This window comes from Balaenoptera physalus, assembly GCF_965194825.1.
Source record: "Balaenoptera physalus genome assembly, chromosome: 11".
In the NCBI taxonomy this organism is placed as follows: domain Eukaryota; kingdom Metazoa; phylum Chordata; class Mammalia; order Artiodactyla; family Balaenopteridae; genus Balaenoptera; species Balaenoptera physalus.
In genome coordinates this window covers 80,083,842-80,110,876 of record NC_138896.1, presented here as the reverse complement: position 1 = coordinate 80,110,876, position 27,035 = coordinate 80,083,842, and the positions used below count along the sequence as shown (strand labels likewise).

At 47.6% G+C, this 27,035-nt stretch overlaps 1 protein-coding gene and 1 long non-coding RNA gene across 5 annotated transcripts in view; one reads left to right on the top strand and one right to left on the bottom strand.

The window, feature by feature from the left end:
• Positions 1-27,035, bottom strand: part of LOC309637552 — a 398,176-nt gene that overhangs the window by 194,046 nt on the left and 177,095 nt on the right. The gene's annotated exons all lie outside the window — the stretch shown is intronic.
• Positions 19,466-27,035, top strand: part of FAM3D (FAM3 metabolism regulating signaling molecule D) — a 32,722-nt gene continuing 25,152 nt past the window's right edge. The window contains exons 1-4 of one of the 4 annotated variants that reach the window (XM_082412381.1): positions 19,666-21,034; positions 22,829-22,921; positions 23,001-23,049; positions 25,244-25,351. In XM_082412381.1, coding sequence (XP_082268507.1) covers positions 23,037-23,049; positions 25,244-25,351 — 121 coding nt within the window. In that variant the 5' untranslated portion in view covers positions 19,666-21,034; positions 22,829-22,921; positions 23,001-23,036. The other 3 variants (XM_082412379.1, XM_082412382.1, XM_082412380.1) reach the window with 3 other exon arrangements.

Sequence of the window (27,035 nt, the reverse complement as noted above, 5' to 3'; positions counted from 1 at the left end):
GCTGCTCCTGAATTCCTGACCCACAGAAACTGTGAGAGAGAATCAACATTTATTGTTTTTTTAAGCTACTAAATTTTGGAGTATTTTGTTACACAGCAATAGATAACTAATGCACCAAGGCTGAGCTACCCGTTAACAAAGCTGTCAGAGCTGGGAGACCAGTGAGCACAAGAACACACACAAAATACCCCCTAGCCCTCACCATGTACCAACCTCCTTATTACAGGAAGCGGCTGAGATGATTGCATAGAATGTCAATATTGAATCTGAAGTTTGAGTATTACAGAGCTGGTTGGGTTCCTGCTTTTTGTGCTCCCCTAGTGGTCAGATCCCAAGATGTACAGTGAGTTTGCATCAAGCACCTTGGACTCAGAGTGGGGTGCCTCAAATGGTGAGGGGCAGAGGGAGGGAGGTGATGGGAACAGCCAAGTGCATTGGCTTTCCTTACCAGTGGCAAAAATGCCTGGAATTTCCTCTACTGCTTTTGGCCAGAATACCTGGCTTTTAAGGCCTCCCATCCCTCAGGAAGAGTCTAGCCTGTTTAAAAAAAAAAAAAAATGCCACATGAAACACTCCCCTTGTCCAAACATCCCTTGTTCTTTCCTGCCTAGTTCTACTTCAGTTCTAGGAACAAAGGTGCAAGTTGGCAGCCAGGGTGGAAAGCTAAGCCTTTGTGAAAGCCTGGATAACCCTCACATTCTGATAGAGGTGGGTCGGGCATGAAGAAAATCCACCCAGCAATAAAACATGTGCTTGTTATAAGGAAATTAGGACAGAAGTGTATTTGGCAATGATTACTCTCTATAACCTGAAACCATCCAGCTCTGTGAACAAGCATCCTCTCAAACATTTACTTTTATTGTTTACACTCTGTGGGTGTGGGCAGAGATAGAAGGAGCAGAACAGGAAGCAAGGGAAATCTTCCCCAGTCGTGGCATAAGGAGTGGGGTCCCCATCAAGCTCTGGCCGGCCTTGGTCAGCTAGGTAGGAGATGGGGATAACACTAAACCACTGACCTGGGGCTGGGAGAGGCAAAGTCTATTCATCACCAGACACTGTATTTCACCCCGTGGGGAGACATGAAAAGACAATGCCCCACTGCTTTGGTGAGTGTTGACTTCATCTTTTCAGAGGGATTTCCAGCCGCAGGATACACTGGTGCCTCATGGGAAGGAAAGAACCTAGGACTGGGAGTGTATGACTTTGGGCAAGTCCTTTAGCTTCTCTATACTTTAATCTATAAAAATGGGAAAAATAATCCTATATATTGATCATCAACTATGCACCAGGCAGTAGGCTGAATGTAATTTATCTAATCCCCCAAATCCTAAGAGCTAATGAGAAAGTTAAACAACTTGCCCTGGATCCCACTGCTAGCCAATAGTCGAGCTGGGATTTGGTCCCAGGTCTCTCTGACCCAAAACAGATGCTGCTAATCAGTGGGTACTCTACCTCCTGCTCCGCAAGGGTTAAGTTGAGTAATGCAAGGGAAACCACTGTGTCAATCATACAGTGATCATCAGATATCAGGGCTGGCTGTTGTTATTGTTGTTAACTATAAGAGAACTACAGAAGTTAAAGTCATAACTTCTAGCAAGTGACAGTCCAAAGCAGACTACTGTTGGATACAAATGTTTGTAATATACACACAAGAGGGGGGAAAGTAAACCGAAATATTGACAGATGAGTGAAAACTAAAGAGATGTAAAAGGGACTAATGTTAAGCAAAAAGGGACAGTTGAAACATCCATTCAGTTAGGTCCTGTTTACCCATCTGCTGGGATCTCAGCCACTTTTGCTGGTCCCTAAGACATCAAGACTCACAAATGAGTGTTGGTGAATTGTCACACTTAAGCCTTCAGATAGGGGCAAAACTTCAATCAATATTTTCTCTAAACAACATTTCTCATCAAGGTACAGTTAGTTAAACTAACAAGCTATTATCCTGCAACAGAGACTAAAAGGGACCCAAGTCAATGAATTTACTTAGCTCTCTTTATGGATTTAGGTCAAGGTTGGCCTCTGCAGTGGATTTCAAGCATTGTTCTAGTGGCCGAGTGTGAACAGAGAGACAGCCAAGAGTGAAGACAGAGCTGGGACAAAAACCAGACGTGAAACTAGAGTCATGGTTCTCCCACAATGAGTTTTCTGTTCTGGGAACAGAAACAGTCCTCTGAGTTGGTGATAGGGATACTCCCAGAGGCAGCTGGAATTTGCTCCCAGAAGCTCTGCAGAGCCCAGATTCTTCCTAAGAGAGAGGAGACATGAGCTGTCTTCTCCCAGAAATTCTGCCCCCCTGACTCAAATGCTGGAAATGTACTGTCCAGCCATTGCAGTGGGGTTGAGAATTTCAGCAAAATGGAATTCTGAACTATTAGGATCTTGGAGTCATCACCTCTTAGAATCACTGAATTCCATGAATTCCTCCAGGGCATGGATCATTTCTTACTCAGATTTGCTCCCTCAGTGCCTAGCACAGAGTCTGGCAGAGTAGAGGTAATGAAATTTTTTTGTAACCCAAATATATTAGGAGCCTCCCTGGCCCAGTCTCTGCAGAGTCATGTTCATATAAGAGAGGTCCAGCCTCTAAGGGAAAAATTTTTAAGAATTTCTCTTTTTATCTGTGTTTCTCAGGGAGCTGAAAGGAGAGCCAGTTAATAACCCCCAAGTATTGTTGCCTCTTTGCCCCAGTTTTCTCACACCCAGCGACAGCCTCTCCAGACGGCATGTACCCAGGTCCCTGCACTCCTAGTCTCACAGATATTTTTCTCCTCTCCCTTCCTTACCCTCATCCCCAGCCCTTTATACCATTTCAACTTGGCATCTCCAGCTAAGTCCTTCTCCCTTTCTTCTTCTTTTTTTTTTTGAATACAAGAAGGAAGGAACTAGTTATTACTTTGTTTATTCAACCAACAGGTGTTTCTTGAGTGTCTACCATGTTTTAGGCACAATTCTATGCAGTGCGGATATGGCAGTGAGCAAGACAGACATATCACCTGCCCTCAGGGAACTTACATAGTAAATTCCTTTTTTTTTTTCTTTTTAATTAATTTTTTGAGTATAGCTGATTTACAATGTTCGTTTTTGCTGTACAGCAAAGTGAATCAGTTATACGTATACATATATCCACTCTTTTTTAGAGTCTTTTCCCATTTGGACCATTGCAGAGTGTTTAGTAGAGTTCCCTGTGCTATACAGTAGGTTCTTAGTTATCTATTTTATATATAGTAGTGTGTATATGTCAATCCCAATCTCCCAATTTATCCCTCCCCTGACTTTCCCCCTTGGTAACCATAGTTTGTTTTCTACATCTGTGACTCTATTTCTGTCTTGTAAATAAGTTCATTTGTACCATTTTTTTTTAGATTCCACATGTAAGCAATATCATATGATATTTTTCTTTCTCTATCACTGCAAGTGGCATTATTTCATTCTTCCATTGTATATATGTACCACATCTTTCTCCGTTCATTCATTGATGGACATTTAGGTTGCTTCCATGTCTTGGCTATTGTAAATAGTGCCGCAATGAACATTGGGGTGCATGTATATTTTCGAATTATGGTTTTCACAGGATATATGCCCAGGAGTGGGATTGCTGGATCATATGGTAGTTCTAATTTTAGTTTTTTAAGGAACCTCCATACTGTTCTCCATAGTGGCTGTACCAATTTACATTCCCACCCACAGTGTAGGAGGGTTCCCTTTTCTCCACACCCTTTCCGGCATTTATTGTTTGTTGACTTTTTGATGATGGCCATTTTGACCAGTGTGAGGTAATACTTCATTGTAGTTTTGATTTGCATTTCTCTAATAATTAGTGACGTTGAGCATTTTTTCATGTGCCTATTGGCCATCTGTATGTCTTCTTTGGAGAAATGTCTATTTAGGTCTTCTGCCCATTTTTTGATTGGGCTATTTGGTTTTTTGCTCTAGAGCTGCATGAGCTGTTTGCATATTTTGGAGACTAATCCCTTGTCAATCGCTTTGTTTGCAAATATTTTCTCCTATTATGTCGGTTGTCTTTTCGTTTTGTTTGTGGTTTCCTTTGCTGTGCAAAAGCTTCTGAGTTTAATCAGGTCCCATTTGTTTATTCTTCTTTTTATTTTCATTACTCTAGGAGGTGGATCAAAAAAGGTCTTGCTGCAATTTATGTCAGAGAATGTTCTGCCTATGTTTTTTTCTGAGAGTTTTATAGTATCCAGTATTACATTTAGGTCTTTAATCCATTTCGAGTTTACTTTTGTGTATGGTGTTAGAGAATGTTCTAATTTCATTCTTTTACATGTGGCTGTCCAGTTTTCCCAGCACCACTTATTGAAGAGACTGTCTTTTCTTCGTTGTATAGTCTTGCCTCCTTTGTCATAGATTAGGTGACCATAGGTCAGTGGGTTTATCTCTGGACTTTCTATCCTGTTCCTTTGACCTATATTTCTGTTTTTGTGCCAGTACCATACTGTTTTGATGACTGTAGCTTTGGAGTATAGTCTGAAGTCAGGCAGCCTGATTCCTCCAGCTCTGTTTTTCTTTTGCTTTGGCTATTTGGGGTCTTTTCTGTTTCCATTCAAATTGTAAACTGTTTTGTTCTAATTCTGTAAAAAATGCTATTGGTAATTTGATAAGGATTACACTGAATCTATAGATTGCTTTGGGTAGTATAGTCATTTTGACAATACTGATTCTTCCACTCCAAGAACATGGTATACCTCTCCATCTGTTTGTGTCATCTTTGATTTCTTTCATCAATATCTTATAGTTGTCTGACTACAGGTCTTTTCCCTCCTTAGGTCGGTTTTCTCATAGGTATTTTATTCTTTTTGATGTGATGGTAAGTGGAATTGTTTCCTTAATTTCTCTTTCTTATCTTTCATTGTTAGTGTATAGGAATGCAAGAGATTTCTGTGTATTAATTTTGTACCCTGCAACTTTACCAAATTCATTGGTGAGTAGTTTTCTGGTAGCATCTTTAGGATTTTCTATGTATAATATTGTGTCATCTGCCAAGCATCACAGTTTTACTTCTTCTTTTCCAATTTGGATTCCTTTTATTTCTTTTTCTTCTGTGATTGCCATGGCTAGGGCTTCCAAAACTCTGTTGAATAAAAGTGGTGACAATGGACATCCTTGCCTTGTTCTTGATCTTAGAGGAAATGCTTTCAGCTTTTCACCATTGAGAATGTTGTTAACTGTGGGTTTGTCATATATGGCCTTTATTATATTGAGGTAAGTTCCCTCGACTCCCACTTTCTGGAGAGTTTTTATTGTAAATAGGTGTTGAATTTTGTCAGAAGCTTTTTCTGCATCTATTGAGATGATCATATGGTTTTTCTTCTTCAATTTGTTAATGTGGTGTATCACACTGATTGATTTACGTATATTGAAGAATCCTTGCATCCCTGGGATAAGTTCCACTTGATCATGGTGTATGCTCCTTTTAGTGTATTATTGGATTCAGTTTGCTAGTATTTTGTTTAGTATTTTTGTGGTTATGTTCATCAGTGATATTGGCCTGTAATTTTCTTTTTTTGTGACCTCTTTGTCTGGTTTTGGTATCAGGGTGATGGTGGCCTCATAGAATGAGCTTGGGAGTGTTCCTTCCTCTGTAATTTTTCAGAAGAGTTTCAGAAGGATAAGTGTTAACTCTTCTCTAAACGTTTGATAGAATTTGCCTGTGAAGTCGTCTGGTCCTGGACTTTTGTTTGTTGGAAGTTGTCCTCTTGTGTTTTGTTTTACTTTTTCAGGCAGTGATTGCAGTATTTCATTCCTAAGTCGCTCAAATCCCCACCCAAATCTCCTCCACCAGGGCCAGGAGAGCTCTGTGGAAAAGATACTCACACCCTAGAGGAGCCAGTGCTCCAGGTGGCTCCTCACCCAGGCAAGACTTTAGACTCATTTCTTCCCACTGAGCCCCTAGATTAACTTCCTCCTTCCTGGTAAGATTGTTTAACAGGGCAGGGAACGTTTATGGCAGGCTTCTTCAAAAGAGGGCAGAGCCAGGGCACGGCTAGGAGAAGCTGGCCCATCCGAGGTACCTGTGAGCTACTTTGTTCCTCCCTCTGGACCTACTGCATCAAAGGCCCCACCGGGGAGGCCCCAACTCCTTCAAGAACCAAGAGACTGGACTCTCTCAGTAGCTGATCCAGGGTGGTGTTTGGCTGGGTCAGGGACCCAAGGCACCAGCCAGGCATCTCACCTTCTCCACTGAAGCAGGAAAGTGGGAGCCGTGAGCCCTCAGGTAAAAATAGAGGTGGTCGGGTAAAAAATGAGGAATGAAAGAGCCTGAGAGAGAGGCATGAAAAGAGAGGAAGAAGGAAACTACATAATCAAAGAGACTTCTGAGATCAGGCTCAGGAAGGTAATAGATTTCATCTGAGGGGCCAAGTCTGATGACTTAATAGTGGACCACGATGAGGATTCTGAGGTTGGTTCAGGCTCAGTGCAAAGGTATACCATGATTGATTAGTTACGTCTGCCATGGGCACAAGAATGAGATGTGAGGCATGCAAGCCAGGGACTTGATAATCCACATGGAGGGCTTTTTTTTTCCTTACCCACAGGGACCCCTTGACATTTATTCATTCATTCACTCATCTATTCATTCAAAAGATACATTTGAGCATCATTATGAGCCACGCAAATACTTGAAGAATGAATGAAGAAGGAAGGAATGTTGTTCTTTGCCCCACATCTCATTTTTCTCTGAAAATAATCATCTGAAAAGGTACAAAAAAGGTGCATGGTCTTGAGAGATTTTTCTATCTGGGTAAAGTCAGCCTAGTCCCTTTCACTAAGCCTCAATTTTCTCATCTGTAAAATGGGAATAATAGTCTGGATCGCCCCTATTTTTCCCTGTACTTCTCATTGTCTAGGCGCCTAGGATAATAATCACTAAAGCGTAAAATAGCACCTACTATGTACTTAGCCAGGCTCTGTGCTAAGTAGTATCTATGTAATAACACATTTACTCTTCATATCACCTCTCTGAGGAAGGCACCATTAGTACTCCCATTTTGCAGATGGGGAACCAAGGCACTGAGAGATTAAACAGCTTGCCTGGGCAGTGTGGCTGCAAAATTTGTGCTCCCCACCACTATGCAGCCTCAATGATGCATTCTGAGTCCATGGCTGGAAGAGAGCTGGTGCAAGAGTATCCTTCCAGATGATTCCCTCGGTGAGCATTAATTGAGCACTTTCTGCATGTCAGGCACAAGGGTATAGTGATTAACAAGACTAGAGCAAAACAGATATGGTTCCAGCTAGAAAGTAAAAGAGAACTTGCTCAGATAGTCATTGCAAAACAGTTTTGACATGTGCCATAAAGGAGATAGCCCAGGAATCAGAACAGACTTCTCTGAGATTAAATTTGTGGAGGAATGCTCTCGGGGTAGGAGTGGAGGGGAGGGGAGCGTTTGGCACACCGCAGGATCTAAGAGAAGGGGGGGAGTGGGGGGGAGGAGGAGAGGGCAGGAGCTGGTGGTGGGAGGTGAGGTCTGCGAAGTGGTCATGCCCAGGCCAAGCACAGCTGTGAGGAGGAGTTTGCCTTTGCCCAGTATTTGCTCCAGTCCGTCCATCTGTCTGCCTGCTTTAGTGCATCTGCCAGCCCCCCATACAGGCTGGCCGCTGCCCGCCTGAAGCCACACCACACCAGCCGGTATTAGATGTGCTGGGCTCATCCAGGAGAAGCAACTGCCACTGGGGTTTCTGTCTTTGGTCACTGTTTACACATCTCTTTCTGAGCTCCACTCCATGTTTACACACAGGCCCAGCTCATCCGTTCCAGTAGCAATTTGGGAGGCTGCAGAGCCGAGGGGCACTTCCTGGGCTGGGGGATACTTGAAGCTGTGGTTTGCCAGCACGTCCTTGGGCTGGGCTGCTGCTTCTCCTCAGATGACACCAGCCCATCTAATATGGGCAGCGGCCAGCCTGTCTGTGTGTGGGTGGTAGCCTCCCTCCAGCCTGGAGTCCCACAGGGCGGGCACCCTGGCAAGGGGCAGACACATCCTGTGGTTGGTACCAGTCTCTTGCTTTGGGAGGCTGTGGGAAGTAGGGGTGGAAGCGCTGAGGTTTGCTCCCCAGGGAGGTGGCCTGGAGAGACAAAGGTGCAAAAGTCATGGGGAGAGCACTGCCTTTGGAGTTTGAATCCCGGCTCGCCTTTTTTTCAGCTGTTTCCTTGGGCACGGTGCCTCACCTGTCTGAGCCTCCCTTATCTCAGCAAAATGAGGACATTTATAACTTCCTTGGAGGTTTGACTGCTGTGAATTTTGAAAAAGACAATGTAAAGCGCCTATCACGATGCCTGGCACCTAGTAGTTGCAGAATACAGAGTGGAGCTGTTGTCAGAGCTGAGCAGTACCACGTGCCGGGCACTCTGCGTGGTGTTGGGCATTTAAAAATGATTAGGCGCTATCTCAGGAGCTCACAGTCTATCAGATGAAATAATAGCTGGATGACTGAGTGTAAAGGTCAGGGTGGGGCGCTGGGAGAGAGATGTGTACAGGTTCTATGTGATCAACACCAGCAACAGTCATCATCCTAGGCGGGTCGTACTGAGGGTTCACTGTGTGCCTGGAATGGTGTCAAGGGCTTTATGTGGATTATCTCATCTCAGTATAACAATGTGGCGTGGTAGGTCTTATTATCCTCATCTTACAGGTGAAGAGCTGAGGCCTAAGGAGGTGGGGTAACCTGGCCAAGGTGGCAGGGCTTGAACAGTAGAGAGAGGCTTTGCGCCTGCGCCGTCCAGCCCCAGGGTCCGTGCGCTCTGCTGCCTCTGTCCCCACATCCCTCTCTGCACACACACACTGAGGAGAGAGCCACACAGGCCGCAGCAGAGAGATCTCACACAGGAGGCAGCATTCCACAAAGTACAGGATCCCCAGGAGAGAGGTGAGGGCTGCCCTGGTGGCGCAGGATCACTTCAGGATCAGAGGCCTGGAGGTGGGAGCTGGGAGTCAACAGGCGGGCAAGAGAGAGGCTGGGAGTGGGCACAGTGCCAAGGACTCAGATCATCCTGCAGACACAGTGGGTTGTGTGTTAGAGGAATATTCTGGTGAAAATGTCAGGAACAACGTGGCTTCTGGTAGAAAGCCTTCAGGAGACCACAGAGAAAAAGCCAAGTGTTGGCCTGAATTTTTAGGCCTCTGCAGAGGCTGAGGTGTCCAAACCTCAGGAGGGCTGGGGTAGGTTGGGAATTTAATTTGAGTCTTTTTCATAGGTGTAACTGTGGTTTGAAACAGGAAAATCCTTGTGTGTCAGATAGTACTCTTCCAGGTGCAAGTGAAGAAAAGCAAACTCAAACCAGCCTAACAAAGGACCTATATTGGCTCACATAATGGAAAAGTCCATACATAACTCTGACTTCAAGCAAGGCTTGATCTAGGGCTCAAATGACATCCCCAGGACTCTATCTCTGGGATCCTTTCCTCCACGTGGCTTTATTCTCAGCAGCATCTCCTCACATGGTGGCAAACATAACTGTCAGTATCTCCAGTTCTAAGTAGCCCCAACTCAGAAACCCCAACAGGAAGGCAGCTCCTTTTTCCTGGCAAGTCCATAAAAATCCCTGGGAGAGCTCTGATCTTCCCCACTTGGGTCACCTGCCCATTTCTGATCCTACCTCTGTGACCAAGAGATGGAACACATTCATCAGCTACACCTGGACAACATGGCCAGGCCTGGAGCCAGAGGATGGGGTCAGCCCTACCCAGCTGAAGGGTAGGAGTGGGAGAACAGGGGTCCCAAAGGAAAATCAGAGCAGTCACCAGAATAAGAGAGAATGGTTGTTGGACAGATGACCAAAGCAACAGATGTCTACTAAATCCTAGGTCCAACAACCCCTCCTTCATTTAATTAGTTACTAAGGTAACAGATGGCAATATTGCATGTCATTGTACTTGTGTCACCTTGAGCAAACCATTTAATCTCTCTAAGCCCCAGTTTCCTCATGGGTAAAATGCAGTTAAGGAAAGCATCTGATTTGCATTTCTCTAATAACTAACGACGTTGAGCATTTTTTCATGTGCCTATTGGCCATTTGTATGTCTTCTTTGGAGAAATGTCTATTTAGATCTTCTGCCCATTCTTTGATTGGGTTGTTTGTTTTTTTGATATTGAGCTGCATGAGCTGTTTGTATATTTTGGAGATTAATCCCTTGTCGTTTGCTTTGGTTGCAAATATTTTCTCCCATTCTGTGGGTTGTCTTTTCATTTTGCTTATGGTTTCCTTTGCTGTGCAGAAGCTTTTAAGTTTAATTAGGTCCCATTTATTTATTTTTGTTTTTATTTTCATTAATCTAGGAGGATCAAAAAAAATATTGCTACGGTTTATGTTAAAGAGTGTTCTGCCTATGTTTTCCTCTAAGACTTTTATAGTGTCTGGCCTTACATTTAGGTCTTTAATCCATTTTGAGTTTATTTCTGTGTATGATGTTAGAGAATGTTCTAATTTCATTCTTTTACATGTAGCTGTCCAGTTTTCCCAGCACCACTTATTGAAGAGACTGTCTTTTCTCCAATGTGTATTCTTGCCTCCTTTGTCATAGATTAATTGACCATAGTAGCGTGGGTTTATTTCTGTGCTTTCCATCCTGTTCCATTGAACTATACTTCTATTTTTGTGCCAGTACCATAGTGTTTTGATGACTGTAGCTTTGTAGTATAGTGTGAAGTCAGGGAACCTGATTCCTACAGCTCCGTTTTTCTTTCTCAGGATTGCTTTGGCTATTCGGGGTCTTTTGTGTTTGCATACAAATTATCATACTAAATGAAATAAGTCAGAGAGAGAAAGACAAATATCATATGATATCACTTATATGTGGAATCTAAAACAATGACACAAATGAACTCATTTCCAAAACAGAAATAGACTCACTGAGAGAAAAAACAAACTTATGGTTACCAAAGGGGAAGAGGGAGAAGGGTAAATTAGGCATTTGGGATCAAATTATACACACTAAATATAAAGTAAATAACCAACAAGGACCTACTGTATAGCACAGAGAACTATACTCAATATCTTGTAATAATCTATAAGAGAAAAGAATCTGAAAAAGATATAACTGAATCACTTTGCTGTACACCTGAAACTAACACAACATGGTAAGCCAACTATACGTCAATCAGAAAAAAGAATCTGATTCACAAGATTGTTGGGAAGATTAAATAAAAGGACTCAAAACTGGCAGATGAATAATAATACTTATTAGAATCATTAATTTGATTATTATTAAGATTCTTTCTCCTTCAGACATCTCTGGATCCCACACCTCCCTATGTAAGGCTTATCTCCCAGTGCCTTCCCAACATCCCATTGATGTCATTGTGGAGGCCGGCATCTTGGCTAGTCAAAAAGGCCAAGACCCAGCTGCCTCTGACGAAAAGGAATAGAATTACCCACTGAGTCTGAGGTGAATTTTCTCATGCTTGACCTGCTGAAGTGGTTCAGACAGGCCAACAGCAAGCCTGCCATGGCTCAGAGGACGAACCCAGAAACTCCAGGCAGCCCCATCCTGATTCAGATAGTCCTCTCTGGTGATGCACAGCCAGGCTCTCAGCAAAGAAAAACTCTGGTGGCAGAAACTAGCCCCGCAGGCTATTGTACCCAAAGATGCCCAGTAGCCTGAGGTCACCCTGTCCCCTTGGACGCTGGAGGGGAGGGGAAGAGTCTGCGTGTTTAGCCAGACGACCTCCTCCTTTCTCCCACTGTTCTGTCAGGTCATGGAAGAACCCATTCCCCATTCAGAGCACACTTTTCTCTCATCCTGGAGGGATTTCTGCCTCCTTGGGAGGGAGAGTGGAGGGCACAGGGGGCATCCCCAAGGAAGAGGGCAAGGGGCCTGCTTGATTAACAAATTCCTCCATACCATATGCTTTGGATGCAGTCTTGCATTTAATCTTCACTATATTAGGGAGTGTGATGGCCATGGACAGACAAGGAAACTGAGGCTGAAAGAAGATTGTGTCCACAGTCCCATGGCAGAACCCAGACGGGGCTCCAAAGCCCACACTCTTAACCGCCATGTTATACAGACGGCAATGCCCAGGTCAGATGAGGCCTCTGCAAACCTGAAGGTGCAAATACGGCTAGAGCAGCTATTTACTGGAGGCCTCCAGGGTGCCAGGCACTGAGCAAGGCACCTCCAGGTGATAATCCAGTCAGGTGAACGGGAAGGAAAGTCCCTTTAAAAACCCACATGAGGCCCGAGGACAGGCAGCTGAGGCCTCCCTCCAAAGCGAGCAGGGCCCTGAGGAGGGCAGTGGTTGGCAAAGAAGGAGGAGAGATAGAATCTTAGAAACTCCCTCTTATCCCACGGAAACCTTGTTTCTCCACCACCAGGGCTAAGCCAAACCCAGGCCGGCTGAGGCTCAGCAGAGGGAGAGCCAGGGCTAAGAGGGGCTACACCCAGGGCTGGGGTCGGCAAGTCATTACCCATGGCCAAATCCAGTCCCACACCTGTTTTTATAAATAAAGTCTTATTAGAACATAGCCACATTCATTCACTCATTCAGTTACATACTGTCTACATCCTTTCCCGCTATGACGGCAGAGTTGTACAGTCATGACTGAGAACATAGGGCACCACAAAGCCCAAAATTATTTCCTTTCTGATCCTTCACAGAAAACTGCCAAGCCCTGGTCGAGAGGAGGGCTATCGGTTAAGAGCGTGGATTCCTAGGTTCATCTCTGTCTGCTTTGCCTCTGAGATCTTTTCTTCCTCTGACTCTTACCATCTGTGAGACCTGACCTCTCTGGGCCTCAGTTTCCTCAAATTCCTCATTGAGCTGCTGTGGGATTAAATTAGTTAAAACAAGGAAGAGTCTCAGAGCAGCACCTGGCATGTGTATTTATTGCCTTATTCTGGGACACACCCCAGGAAGTTGGGAGTAAAAGCCCTCAGAGCCCTGCACCTTCTCACATATCCTTGCATCTCTGGCTGCACGGCTCTGCATGGCCCAGTAATTCTACCGTTGGCTAGAGCTGGAGAAGACCATTAAAACCAATAAATAAAATTAAAACAGGACATAATGGAAGTAATGGGTTTATTTCCCTCTGAAATAAACGGCACTAGAACAAATTGTTCCAGCCACCAGCCTTATTGTTTATGGATTTATTCGCTGTTTGTCTTCCTCTGTATTGGTGACATGATGAATAATTGCCTATAAATACTGAGAGTTTACAGGAAGGACCATTTAGAGAATGAAATGCAGCCTCTGGTTACTGTGATGACCTCACACAGGCCTGGGCCACAACGGTAAGCATTCAGGACAGCCTTGGGGAGTGACTGGAAACTCAGGGTAGGGACACCTGGCTCTGGGTGGGGTTACACGCACCTGCTGGTTCCAGGCGAGACTCAGCAATGCCCTGACTCACAGGTGTGTGTTGTGCGTGCTTGTACAAGTGAACCCACGTGGGTGCTCGTATGTCTGTCCAAATGTCTGTCACTTTCAATCACTTAGTGTCTCCGCTTCTTTTTCGTTCTCTTCATGTCTCTCTACCTCAGTCGGTTTTTTTTTAGCAAAAACTTTTTTTAATTTTAATTTTATTGGAGTGTAGTTGATTTACAATGTTGTGTTAGTTTCTGATGTACCGCAAAGAGATTCAGTTATACATATGCATATATTCATTCTTTTTTAGATTCTTTTCATATAGGTCATCCCGAAATATTGAGTAGATTTCCCTGTGCTATACAGTAGGTACTTGTTGGTTATCTATCTTATATATAGTAGTGTGTGTATGTTCATCCCAAGCTCCTGATTTATCCCTCCCCACCACATTTCCCATTTGGTTACCATAAGTTTGTTTTTGGTATCTGTAAATCTGTTTCTGTTTTGTAAATAAGTTCATTTGTATCATTTTTAAAATTAGATTCACATATGAGTGATATCATGATATTTGTCTCTCTCTGTCTGACGTACTTCACTTAGTATGATAATCTCTAGGTCCATCCATGTTGCTGCACATGGCATTATTTCATTCTTTTTTATGGCTGAGTAATATTCCACTATGTATATGTACCATATCTTCTTTACCCATTCCTCTGTCGATGGACCGTTAGGTTGCTGCCATGGCTTGGCTATTGTAAATAGTGCTGCAATGAACACTGGGGTGCATGGATCCTTTTGGATTATGGCTTTCTCCGTATACGTGCCCAGGAGTGGGATTGCTGGGTCATAGGGTAGCTGTATTTTTAGTTTTTTGAGGAACCTCCATACTGTTCTCCATAGTGGCTGTACCAATTTACATTCCCAACACCAGGTCTATACCTCAGTCTTCTCTCTTTCTTCCTGAGTCTGTCTCCCCGGGACCCTGTCACTCCCTCTGTAGCATTTCCATCTCCCACACCCACACATGCAGAATTCATCCCTCTCATTGAACCCCTGCCCATGCATGGGTGGAACAGAAAGAAGCCCACGGAAGAACAGATAGTTTCCCCACCCCCCGACCCCCGCCTTTGGTGACGACATTTAGTCCACAGAATTTCCAGGGATGACGAGCAAAATGGCGAGGTGGCATTCCCAGAAAATGCTTGTTAGGTTCTGAAGTCTAACTCCTCCAGACAGAGTTCAACTTTAGAGAAAAATGTTGAGTGCCGGGTCGTAAAGAAGATGCCATTTAGCTGGAGGGAGCAACCCCTGTGTGTTTGTTCCCTCCTTTATTTTCTTTCCCAAATGGAAGGTACTCACTTCCTTCTAACAACACTTACTGCACACCTACTACGTGCCTTGGCACTAGCACCAGGGGCAATGGAGGAAGGTGGCACTCGAGAGCCACTGGAGGGGTAGCCAGCCCCAAAATCAGGGCTGCCCACGAAGCATGGCCAGGTGCCATTATGGAAGGCTTCTCAGGGTGCCAGGGAAGGGCCAGGAGCCTGGGCTCAGGGATGGCTTCTAGGAGGAAGTGCTACCTCCTCCAAGCTGAGCTGAGGTTTCATCCCTGGCCCTATTTAACTCTTCCTGCGCCCCCCTCATTGCCCTCAGAACAAAGCCCAAGGTCACCACCCCAGTCCTTAAGGCTCTAATGACTCAGTTCCCTTCTCCCCTTCACTTTGGTCTCTACCGTCAGAGTATCATGTTCTGCTTCTCTTCTGAGCCTCTGCACATGCTGTTCCCTCTGCCTGGGACTCCTTCCAGGAGAACTTCATCTGCCTAGATGTCACTTCCTCCAGGAAGTCTTCTCTGACAGCCCCCCAGGCCAGGAGGCCTCCTGAAGGAACCCCACCAGAGTACCTGTCCCACTGCCCCATAGCCATCCATGGACTTGTCCCTTCCCCCCTTACGCTTGTGTTTCTAGAAGGGGAGAACCTTGTCAGCTCTCTTCTCTCTCCCTGCCCCCTGCCCAGCATAGTGATGGCACAGAGGAGATTCTCAGGAAATATTGTAGGAGGAATCATTGAGTTGATTTTTTTTTTTTAAAGTCACAGAGATCCCCAGATAACTCGGGGAGGGCTCAGACCTGCTCAGCTCATGACAGTGTGGTGTCTCAGGCTTGTCTGTGAGAAGAGGGAGGCTTTGGCCACACCCAGTGTGTTTCCTCTGGTTCCTGCAGGCTGATGCTCTGGGGAGTTCCCGGCTCCATCTCTACCAGGCCGTGCCCTCCACACTGAGAGGGCCCCACTGCAGGGAACAGAAATCTGGTGCGCCGCCCCCGAGAGATGGCGGGGAGAAGTCTGAGCCCTCTTCTCACCCAGAACAAGTGCTGCCCTTGCTTCACTAGTGCTGCCCCGGGTAAGGCATAGCAGAAGAGCTGCACAGATGCTCATATTTACCATCCCTGCCCCAAAAGTTCATGTGCTCAAATGAAGGAAAGCTCGAACCTTCAGTGGCATGTAATCATTGTCCCTGAAGCCAGGACATTTTCTTGGGGTAGAATCATCCCTTGTGGTCGGAAAAGATGCTTGATATGATTTCAGTTTTCTTAAATTTACCGAGGCTTGATTTGTGACCTAAGATGTGATCTACCCTGGAGAACATTCATCCTTTGAATTCAAATTAAAATACCTTTTTTTAAAATTAATTTTTATTGGAGCATAGTTGCTTTACAATGTCATGTTAGTTTCCACTGTATAGCAAAATGAATCAGTCATACATATACATATATCCCCTCCCTTCTGCACTTCCTTCCCGTTCGGGTCACCACAGTGCATTAAGTAGAGTTCCCTGTGCTGTATGGTAGGTTCTCAGTACCTACTTTTTCACAAGTGAGATCTTATTCCTACACACACAAAACTCCTCCACACCCGTTGCCCTTCCTCATCGGGGCGCCGGAGTGCGGGTCAGCCTCGGGCCCACCCGCCGCAGTGCTCAGTGTTTTCACCCTCTGCTGTTTGCTGTCAATGGTGTGAATCCCAGCTCTGCTGCCACAGCTGGGAGACCGTGGGCATGTTACTCACCCTCCTCAAGCCTCAGCTCGCTCCTCTAAGACGTGGAGACAATAGCGTATCCCACTCATGGGGTGGCTGTGTGCCTTTGGCGAGATAGGTGTGTAAAATTCTCACCCTGCGTGGTAAGCACTCAATAAATGGTAGCTCTTTTTATTATTTCATTTATAATTTATTATTATTACAAGCTCAAACAAGTCTTGCTCATGAGATCACCCAGAAAACAGTCTGATCCATCTCTCCTGGTAGAGGTGCAGGGAGGGGATCCCGGGGCCTGGGGTTGCAAAGAAGAAAACTCAGGAAAACATGTCCCAGGAAGAGGTGGAGGTGGCTAGATGAGGGCTCCGCCTCCTGGGCTTGGGATCACACAGGTCGCTGCCCCCAGGCAGCGGTAACATGACGGTGAGGGGGTTTGGCACGCAGGTGAGAAGGCCTGGTGGGCGAGGAGAGGCAGAGACCACGCCCACACCCACGCCACCCACGGGCCAGGCTACTTCTTCGGGAGAGCCCTTGGTCAGAAGTGGGGGGAAGGGTGATGCTGTGGGAAGGCAGGGGGCCCAGGACTGGAAAACCCAAGGGGAGGGAAGGACAGATCAATTTTGTGCTGTGTTGAGTCAGTTTCCTCAGAGGTAGACCCTAAGAAAAAAACACTAGAGAAAGTAGCTTATCTGGGATGTGACTCCAGATGGCCCTGGCAGGGAGCTGGGGAAGTGAGACAGGAAGGGAAGGACACTGTAGAGGGTGTTGTATCCAACAGGCTGCTGTGGGTGAATGAAGCCCGATGCCCCTGCAGGACTCTGGGCAACAGAGCGGGGCACACCTCAGGGCTGACCCGCTGTACCAGTCGGCTTGGGCTGCATAACCAAGTACACAGGCGGGGTGGCTTAAACCACCGGAATGCATTGTCTCCCATCCTGGGCTGGAAGCCTGAGATCAAGGTGTCAGCAGGGCCAGGCTTCCTTGGAAGGTACTGGGCAGGGAACAAGGAGCCTCTCTCTAGCTTCTGGTAGTTCTATAGCTTGCGGCAGGGTAGCTCCTGTCTTTCCATGACATTCTCTGTGTGTGTCTCTGTGTTCAAATGTCCCCTTTTTAGAAGGACACCAGTCATATTGGATCGGGGCCCACCCTTCTGACCTCGTTTTAACTAATTACACCTGCAACCCATTTCCAAGTCTGTTCATATTCTGAGGTACCGCGGGTGGTTAGTACTTCATATGAATTTGCGGGGACATAATTCCATCACCTGTCTAGGAATGAGAAAGCTAAAGTATTATCCTCACTCTCTCAACCATATTAGCTGAGGACTGTTTCTAAGGGCAGGAACTCCCTGGCTCTCCCAGCCTGCCCCCGGATGGGCCAAGAGAAAGCCCTCAGGTGGGGTGTCGCAGGATCTTGTGATAGAACACTAAGAGTATGTCCTAGAATGGTGAGTGTCTGCTATTTTCTACTCCAGGAAACCTGTAAGAGAGGAGTGGGAATAGATTGCTTCTGCCTAAAGTGCTACATTGAAAAGGTACTGAGGCCAAGACCATGATTGGTTGTTGATGTCTGCCATGGGCAGTGGAGTACCAAGAGGCAGCATGCATGCCATGTGTTTGCCATTTCTTCTGCCAGGTATAACTAAATGGGTTTTTTCCTGCTTTGTAGGAACTAAGGATCTGGAATTTGAGCAGTACAAGCATGCCTCATTTTATTATGCTTTGCCTCCTTGCGCTTTTCAGATACGCCGTTTTTTACAAATTGAAGGTTAGTGGCAACCCTGTGTCAAGCAAGTCTATCGGTGCCAGTTTTCCAAAAGCATTTGCTCACTTCGTGTGTCACATTTTGGTAATTCTTGCAATACTTCAAACTTTTGCATTATTACTATATGTTTCTGTGATCAGTGATCTATGATGTTACTGCTACAATAAGATTTCGACTTGTTGAAGGCTCAGATGATGGTTAGCATTTTTTAGCAATAGAGCATTTTTTAATTAAGATACATACATTGTTTATTTAGGCACAATGCCATCGCACACTTAATAGACTACAACATGGTGTAAATACAACTTTAATATGTACTCGCGAACCAAAAATTTCGTGTGACTCGCTTTATTCCAGTATTCGCTTTATTGCGGTGGTCTGGAACTGAACCCACCATATCCCCCAGGTGTGCCTGTAATTTGAGGTGTGGCTCTGGGTAGATAGGAGGAAGCCTGATTGCCAGGAGGTGCTGGAAGAGCTGAAGGACTAAAGCTACTGAAAACGCAGACATAAAGCTACAGCTGGTGCTCATTGCAACCTGATTTCTCCAAGCTTTTTATCTGGCCTCAAGTTCACACCCCCTTAGAAATGCCCTGGTAAACAGACCTCGAAGTTGACCTGTGTCCAATGCCCACAACAGGCGAGATGCAGAGCACGTTCACAGAGCTCAGTGTCCCTTTTCCCTGCGACTTAGGGCTGATTCTGAAATGACTATTGGCCAAGCCTGGATCCCTGTGATGGGCTAGGAAACAGCTTCTGAATTCTGTCTTTCCAACAACAAAGGGCTGCTGGGTAAGGACCTGAGGCCTGGGACGAGGCAGGGAAGGCAGTCCAGGTAGACAGAACAATGTGTGCAAAGCTGGAAGGGGAGAGAACCTCACTCAGGGCAGTTCTGGGGCTTAGAGCAGAGTGTGAAGTGGGGACAGTACCCAATGAGGTTGGCAAGGTCACCCTCACGTCAGGCCTCAGATCATGCAAGGCCATTTAAGCCACGTGAAATACTTCGGCCTTTATCCTGAGCTCAACAGGGACCATAGACCATTTAATCAGGGGAAATACCCACTTATTTCTCCATCAGGGTGCATTCCTAAACCTTCCCAGCCTGGAGAGAAAGTAACCCTTTCTTCATCTATCTGTACTCTGGGACAGGTCAAGGTTGAGCTGAAAGGCTCAGGAAACAGGAAACAGGCTCCAGGAAACAGGAAGAAGCTGACATCCCACCTCCTGTAGGGTCATTAAGAAATATCACAAACAAGCTGGCAGAAAGATGCTGTGATGGCATTTTGTTTCCACAGAAACAGCAAACATCCGTAAAGGAATCCTGCCATGGGGTTATGCTAGCAGGAAGCAGCAGGACGAATGGGGCCTGCCCCCAGGGAGGAGACGGGGCGGACGCTGTCAGAGCAGCAAACCCCTTCTAGACAGGTGGCCTCCCTGCCTGGCATCTTTTTCAGGACAGGTAAATAGCATCACCCGCATTTTATAAAGGAGGAAGCCAAGGCCCAGAGGCATGTGCCCCCAAACACACAACTGGTAAGTGACAAACCCAGGCCTGTCTAATCCCCAAATCTATCCTCTTTCCTGACTTCACGTGCTTTTTGCTGCCTGTCTCTTTTAAGACCAAGACCACATGCACTGCCCCTGCTGCTCAGCCCTTGCGTTTGCGTCTTCCTGTGGGACTTGTCTATAACAGGAGGTGATGTGTTGCAGTGGCTGAGAAAGGGACTCCAGCAGCCCCAGAATTACAGACATTGAGCTTAGCATCATCAAGGAGAAGAGCGCCTCCCTCTCCCCAGTTCCCATAGATCCATCCCAGGAAAAACTCTGATTGGCCTTGCTTGGGTCACCTGCTCCCCCCTGAACCAATCACAAGGAATCACAGTGCTCTGATTGGTCGGCCCCTTTTGACAGGTTGGGGTACCATGAAGGGTGTTCTCCCATTCAAGACCGCAGGTAGATGTTTAATCTTGATTTGGAGGGTCAGGGAAAACTTCCCAGAGGAAGTGACTTCTACACTGAGACCTGAAGGGTGAGTAGGAATGTTCCAGTCAAAGAGGCAGAGGAGCAGTGTTCACACAGAGGGACCAGCAATACCAAAGGCCCCGGGATACTCCAGGGCACATCTTGCTCACAGCCATATCCCCATTCCTAGAGCATGCACAGCCTGCCTTCCAACGAGTGCTCAGAGAATGCTTCAGGAATAAAATCCACAATTGGTGTGTGGCCTTAGATAAGTCACTTGCCCTCTCTGAACTTCAGCTTCCTTCTCTACCTGGTGGTTTCATCTTCCTAACCTTCCAGGACTACGCAGGAATCCAATTCATTCAGTCCTCGAATATTTACCAAGCACCTCCTCAGTGCTCAGTGCTGTACCAGGCCTGCAGAAGACAAGGCCTGCTGCGGAAAAGCAAAGCGTGCCTGGGGCTAATGCACAGGGCCAGACCTGAAGCCAGAAATCAGAAGTGGTCCAGGGGGAAGGACAGGAAAAATGGAGAGGCTCATGGACAGTGAGGGTGGACCATGGGCTCTCTGGTCAGGGCGGAGTGGGGCAGTTTTCAACCATTTGGGCCTTCCACTTCCTACCTCCCCACCTCCATCTCCTACTTCCCACCCTCCCCCCTCTCCCCTCCACCTACCTTGTGACCCAGTTCTGCCCTGGGGCCACCGAATCTGTGCCCGGGCCAGTCAAGCCAGCAGGCGGGGCAGCAGGATGTTTCTTCCTGTGCCTTTGCCTCACAATTTCATAACCTGACTAACAGGTTGAAGTAACCCCAGCAACAAGGAGGAAGGAAACTGTTTGGGCTTTGGGTAGCTGCAGAGAGAATTGTTGCCCCACCTGCATACATGTCCCAGGTGCCTTTCTCCCTCCTGCCCCACCTTCAGATCCAGCTCCAGAGCCCCCGCTGGCTGCCAGGGTGAGTGGGCTGGGGACTCAGGAGCCCAGCGAGCTCTGCAAGGGCTGAGGGGGTCACCGGGACTTGGCCAGAAGGGACGTCAGGCCAGAAGAGCCCTCACCGCCCCCGCCCCTAAAGCCAGGAGCCCTGCTTGGCATGGGCACCGCGCGAGAGGCTAGCCCCCTGCCCAGGTGTGTGCCCCCATGCTGTCTCTCTACTCCCTCTCTGAAGCCGGGTGTAAGCCTGTCATGAGGGCTTGTTCTCTGTCCCTCTCGTCCTCTGTTCCTGTCTCTCTGCCCTGTCTTCTTTCTCTCTTTCTGTCTCTGTACCTCTGCCATGTGCCTCTCCCCCTTGTCCTTGTTTTTGTCTCTCTAGCCTCTGTCTCTGTGACACTCTCTCCATGAATATCCATGTCTGTCCTTTCATCTGTCACACCCTGTGCCTGTCTTTCCATCCTGTTCAGCCCCCGGGTCTCCTGGCTCCTCCTCACATGGGGGACCCCACAGGATGTCCTTTAAGCCTCATCCAGAGGCCTGGGCTCCTGGACTGTAGGTCACATCCTGAGAACATTCAAGAGCACAGTATATTTTTGTATTTAAAAAGAGGTTGGTAATACGAATTTCAGAAATTTAAAGTTCTACAAAATCCCTGTGGGTGAGGCCAGGTGATAGCTCAGCTTCCTCCCCTGGAAGATCCTAGTCGGGTAGGGCCAGGGTGGATGGGAGGATTTTCATCCTTCTCAGAAGGAAATGTGGGTTTGCCTTTGCTGTTGCTGTTGTTGAAATACCAAGGACTGACCCAGCCCGACCGCCTCGGTGCCAGGTGTTGTCCAGGTCTTTTGTCTCCTGTCTGCATCCTTGGCAGTTGGACTTTGGACACAGTGCCTGTTGAAATGGATTCTTAGGACAAAGAGGATTCTGGGGTGGAGGTGCAGGAAGAGTGGTGGAAGCAAGTCACTGCAGTCAGAGACCCTCCAGATGGCTACGGGGGGGTCTGAGACCCGGGACAGTGACCACCAGCCCCGCCCTCCCCTCTTCTTAGACTCCAGAGACCTCCTGAGGGTTTTCAACGCTGCCAAGTCACTGGTACCTGGGGGTGGCACAGTGGAGCGGTGGGACTGAGGCTGACCCTACCCCAGCCCAGGACTCAGGAAGGGAGGAAACTTCGGTTTCAACTCTCCTCTGAGACAAAAGACACTGGCAGTGCTTCCCTGTGGGGATTGAGCAGCCAAGACCTGCATCCAAATTCTGCCCCTGACCCTTGCAAGCTGAATGACTGTGGGCCTAACAATGGTGAGTCTTAGCTTACTTACCCCTAAAGTGGGGAGCTATGAGGATTGAAGGTGATAGTGCATATATGGCACTGGCGCAAGCTCACCTGTGCTATGTGGGTCCCTATTACTCTGAATTTTGGTCCATCAGCAAAGATCACTTGAGCTTCTGCTCCCTAACGGTTTCACTGGGGCTGGCCAGCTCAATGTCTCTCAGCTGGCTGGAGGACAGAACGATGGATAGATGCATGGGTAGATGGAGGGATGGATGGATGGATGGATGGATGGATGGATGGATGGATGGATGGATGGATGGATGGATAGACGGATGGATGGTTGGATGGATGGATGGATGGATGGACGGACGGACAAGTGGATGGATGGATGGACAAATGGATGATGGATGATGAAAAGATGGATGGACAGATGAATGGATGAGTGAATAAATCAATCCTCCAGGGACAGTGGCTGGTAGACTGCATCTTCCTCTGCTTCCCAATCTCTGCATTCAAAAAAGGCATGTTGAATTGAATACAAAATTACAGAGGCAAAAGTGAAGAAGAGGTGGAGGCAGAGAAGGAACACATGGCAGATGATGAGGAACAAAACTGAAAGGACCATGATCCCCTCCGTTTTAGGTACCCTTTCCTCATCTTCAGTCTTGTTCCTTTCAGACCCTAGATACCAGTTTCCAATTTTATTTTCTTCTCTCCACAGGAACACTGACCCCAAGCCACTCTTCACCTGGACAGAATGAGAGTGTCAGGTAGGGCCAGGCTCTGAGGATTCTAAGCCTCAAGGTTGAGGTCTGAAACTGGTTTTGGAAATCCTTTTCTGCCAGCAGTGTCTGCCCATCCTTGACTCAGAGGTCACTTGGTTTTATTTGTTCTCAACTAGTCAGGCCAGAATTCCAGGAGGAAACCAATACAGGGAGAGCTTGCAAGAGTATAAGAGGTGACTTCCTGCCTCAAGGCTGAAGGACTACAGAAACTTCAGCACCATGGCCCCATCTGGCTGGGATCATGGAGATTCACCCTATCTTGGAAATACTTCACTGTGGTTGGCAATTACAGACAAAATATTTGCCTCAAGGAGGGCTATTCTAGAATCCTCAAACCACAAGGCTGGGCACAAGGAGAGGCCTTTGCGTTCTGGTCTACACCCTCATACTGTACCCTCTTTGTACAGGAAGGGAAACTGAGGCACCAAATAGGAAACTGACACAATTCATTTATATTTTCAAACACCAGGAGAAAGTTGAGAGCAAGTTTTATTTATTTATTTTTATTGAAGTATAGTTGATTTACAATGTTGTGTTAATTTCTGCTATGCAGCAACATGATTCAGTTATACATATATACAGTCTTTTTTATATTCTTTTCCATTATGGTTTATCACAGGATATTAAATATAGTTCCCTGAAGAGCATGAGTTTGTTTTTTTTTTAAGGTTTATTTATTTGGTTGCACTGGGTCTTAGTTGCAGCTTGCGGGCTCCTTAGTTGAGGCTCACCGGCTCCTTAGTTGCGGCATGCATGTGGGATCTAGTTCCCTGACCAGGGATTGAACCGGGGCCCCCTGCATTGGGAGCGTGGAGTCTTATCCACTGCACCACCAGGGAAGTCCCAAGCACAAGTTTTAGAGTCAGCTTACTTCCCCGGGTTCAGGTCCCCCCTGTCACCTACTAGCCTAGTGACCAGCTCTCCCAGCTGCAGTTTCCTCATCTGTACAATGGGGGTAATCAATAGCGTACAACACAGAGGGTTACTGCCAGGATGAACTGAAATAATGTGTGTAAATGCCGTTCGCCCAGTACCCGACACAAAATGAGCGCCGTATAATGTGAGCCGATGCCCTAGAAGACGAGGACCCCACAGACCTGACCCCGCCCCATGGGATCCAGAGGGCCTTCTCCCCCACCCCAGTAGCTTGAGACCAGCAGGAGGCCACAGCTGAATTCAGGGCTGAGGAGCAAGGGGGGTGCAGAGAGGGAGGTCACACGAGATCGGGCGTGTTCAGGGTGGTATGGCCATAGATGGAGAGGGAGGTCAGGCAAGGAGCAAGGGAACTTGGCCTGATGGTTAGATTTGACACCCAAGGCTGTGGGACCACCAGAGTCCTTGAGGTGGGAGGTGTAGTGCAGCCTTCCCGGAAGAGTGAGGAAAGGGAGAGCGGCCGGGGGCTCTGGTGGTCCATCATGTGTGTGGAGTTGCTCCTCAGTGATGCATGAGGGGATGGGGAGCAATACGGCTGTGAGGCAGGGGAGGCCGCATAGGCTAGGCTGGCGCGTGTTCCTACAGAGAGCAATACTTCACTGTGGAAATGTGTGTTATTTGTGGTGGCTTTCGGGGGGAGTGGATGGAAAATACAGGAGACCAGCCCCACCCCCAAGCCACCCTGGAGGCTGCCTAGTGGCGACAACTATCACCTCCTTCCCAACAAGCCACGGGCTCGGCAGCAAGGGCATCGCCCCGTCTGCTCTGTGACTGAGGAACCCCAGCTCAGAGGTGCTGAGCCCCTGCCCGAGGTCACACAGCGGCAGGTGGCCGCCCTGAGCCTTCCTGCCTCCCATGCCAGGGCTCACCTGCCTCCTGCTCTCCTGCCACAGTTCTCAGGCCTCCCCTCAGCGTGCTGATTCCCAGGCCTCACCCCAGAGATGCTCTCTGGAGCGCTAAGTGGAGCCCAGGAAGGTGCATTTCTAACCCTCCCTCCCAGCGGCCCTACTTTGGGGAACACTGCCATGTAACCTTGCAGCATGATCTCACTGTTTGGTCATCACGTAGACTCACACTGGCCTCGCCATGCAGGCCGTGGACTGGTCCACAGTGTGGGCAGGGTCCGGACCTACAGGATGTGGTCTCGCTGAGGGGATTTGGGAAGGACCCACATGTAGTCTTGCTGCCTGGCCTTTTAATGTGGTCTGGTGCTGCGGTCTCATGGCAGCATCTCCTTGCTCTGCAGGTCTGCTTCACCTCCTGGCCCTCATTTTTTGCCTGGTCATCACATGGGTCTTTGTCCGCAGCTATATCAACTTCAACATGAAAACCAACCGCCTGCCCCGCTGGATGGGTGAGTGGAGCTCACTACTGGGGCAAGGCCTATGGACCAGGGCTAGGGGCCAAGGATCTATTCCATCCCTGGGTGACCCAGGAAGTGGCCAGACATGGCAAAGTGCGGACTGCCCTTGGGACCCGAGGCGTTCGGGGTGGGAGAAGAGGAACCCCCAGGCTGTCAGGAAGGCTGGGAGCCCATGGGGGCCAGAGAAGTGTCCCAAGGCCCTGGCCAGAACATGTGCCTGCATCAAGGGCCATTTTGGAAATGTGACCCAAGAAGGAAGGACAGAGGGAAGAAGAAAAGAAGGGAGGGAGAAAATTGCCCGGGCCTTGAGTGCCTTCCACCTGTACTTGCTGTTCCCGCAGCCTGGAACCCTCTTTACTCAGACCTCCCTGTGGCCAGCTCCTTCTCAGCCTTCAAGCCTCTGCTCAAATGTTACTGCCTCAGAGAGGCCTTCCGTTACCACCCCAGCTATACTTGCACCCGCTTTTCTTAGTTTAGAGTCTTTCATGTCAGCCTATTCCCTTCAGAACATCATTATCATCCATCATTAGGTTGTTTGTTTATTTGTTTACTTGGTTGTTGCCTATCCCCATCGCATAGAATGTGAGCTTCCTGATGGCCAGAATTTTGCCTTGTGTACATCCATCTCTCTAGCACCTCAGAGCAGATGCTCAGGAAACATTTGCTAAGTGAAAGAAAGAGGGATGGATGGGTGGATGGCTAGATGGATGATGGATGGATAGATGGATGATGGGTGGATACATGGATGATGGGTGGATGTATGATGGATGGGTGATGGATGCTAGCTGCTCTACGTGCATGGTCTCATTTAATCTGCACAAATGCCCTGTGGGGTGATTCATGGTATGTTTGTGGAGTGGACTCATGCATGACCTCATGTTGTGGTTTTATGTGTGGTCCGAGAAAAAGAGAAGCTCAGGGAAATTAAGAAACTTGCCCAAATGTCCCTTGTAGATGTCAGAACAGGAATGAGAACACAGGTCTCCCAGATCCAAATCCTTTCAAAGGGAGGAGAGAAAGGGAAGGAATTTCTACCTCTGGATTCGTCCTCCTTAAAGACCAAGAACCACCTCCATCGACATAATCAAACATAATAACCTCTAGTGGCCCAGACCAGCTCATGGCTTCACAGCTGTGAGAAGCCAATCACCCTGCCTCTAACACAGACTCCCCCAGTGGAATCTCAGAGGGCCCTTACCTCATGTGCTTCTTGTCGAGCATGGCCCGCACCCAGGTCAGGATGACTTATATGGATACATATCTTAGGCCCTACTTTTACAGACTAGAGATTGACTTGGCTGTGCTGCTGGACTTGGAGGAGATGTGCCAGACCAGCACAGGAGGCTCAGAGCAGGAGGGGAGCTCAGGAGTAAGCTCTAGAGAAGAGAGCCTCAGCTTAGGGTGGGAGAGGGGAGTAATTGAAAGGAGCCCCCAGATGTTGTTTCCCTCTCAGAACTCAACCACCTGGGGTTTGACAAATCAACACTCCCCCCAACGATCATCAAGCAACTGTTCTGTGTTAGGTCCCAAAGACCCCAGAATGAGGAACACGTGGCCCCAGCTCCAGTCACGTGAGTTAGTTCACGTGTCTGGCATACATTGTCACATGCAGCTTGCCTTCCTTCTCCTATTGCTGACGATCCTTCAGCTCTACCGTCTCCCACCTCCTCTCCCT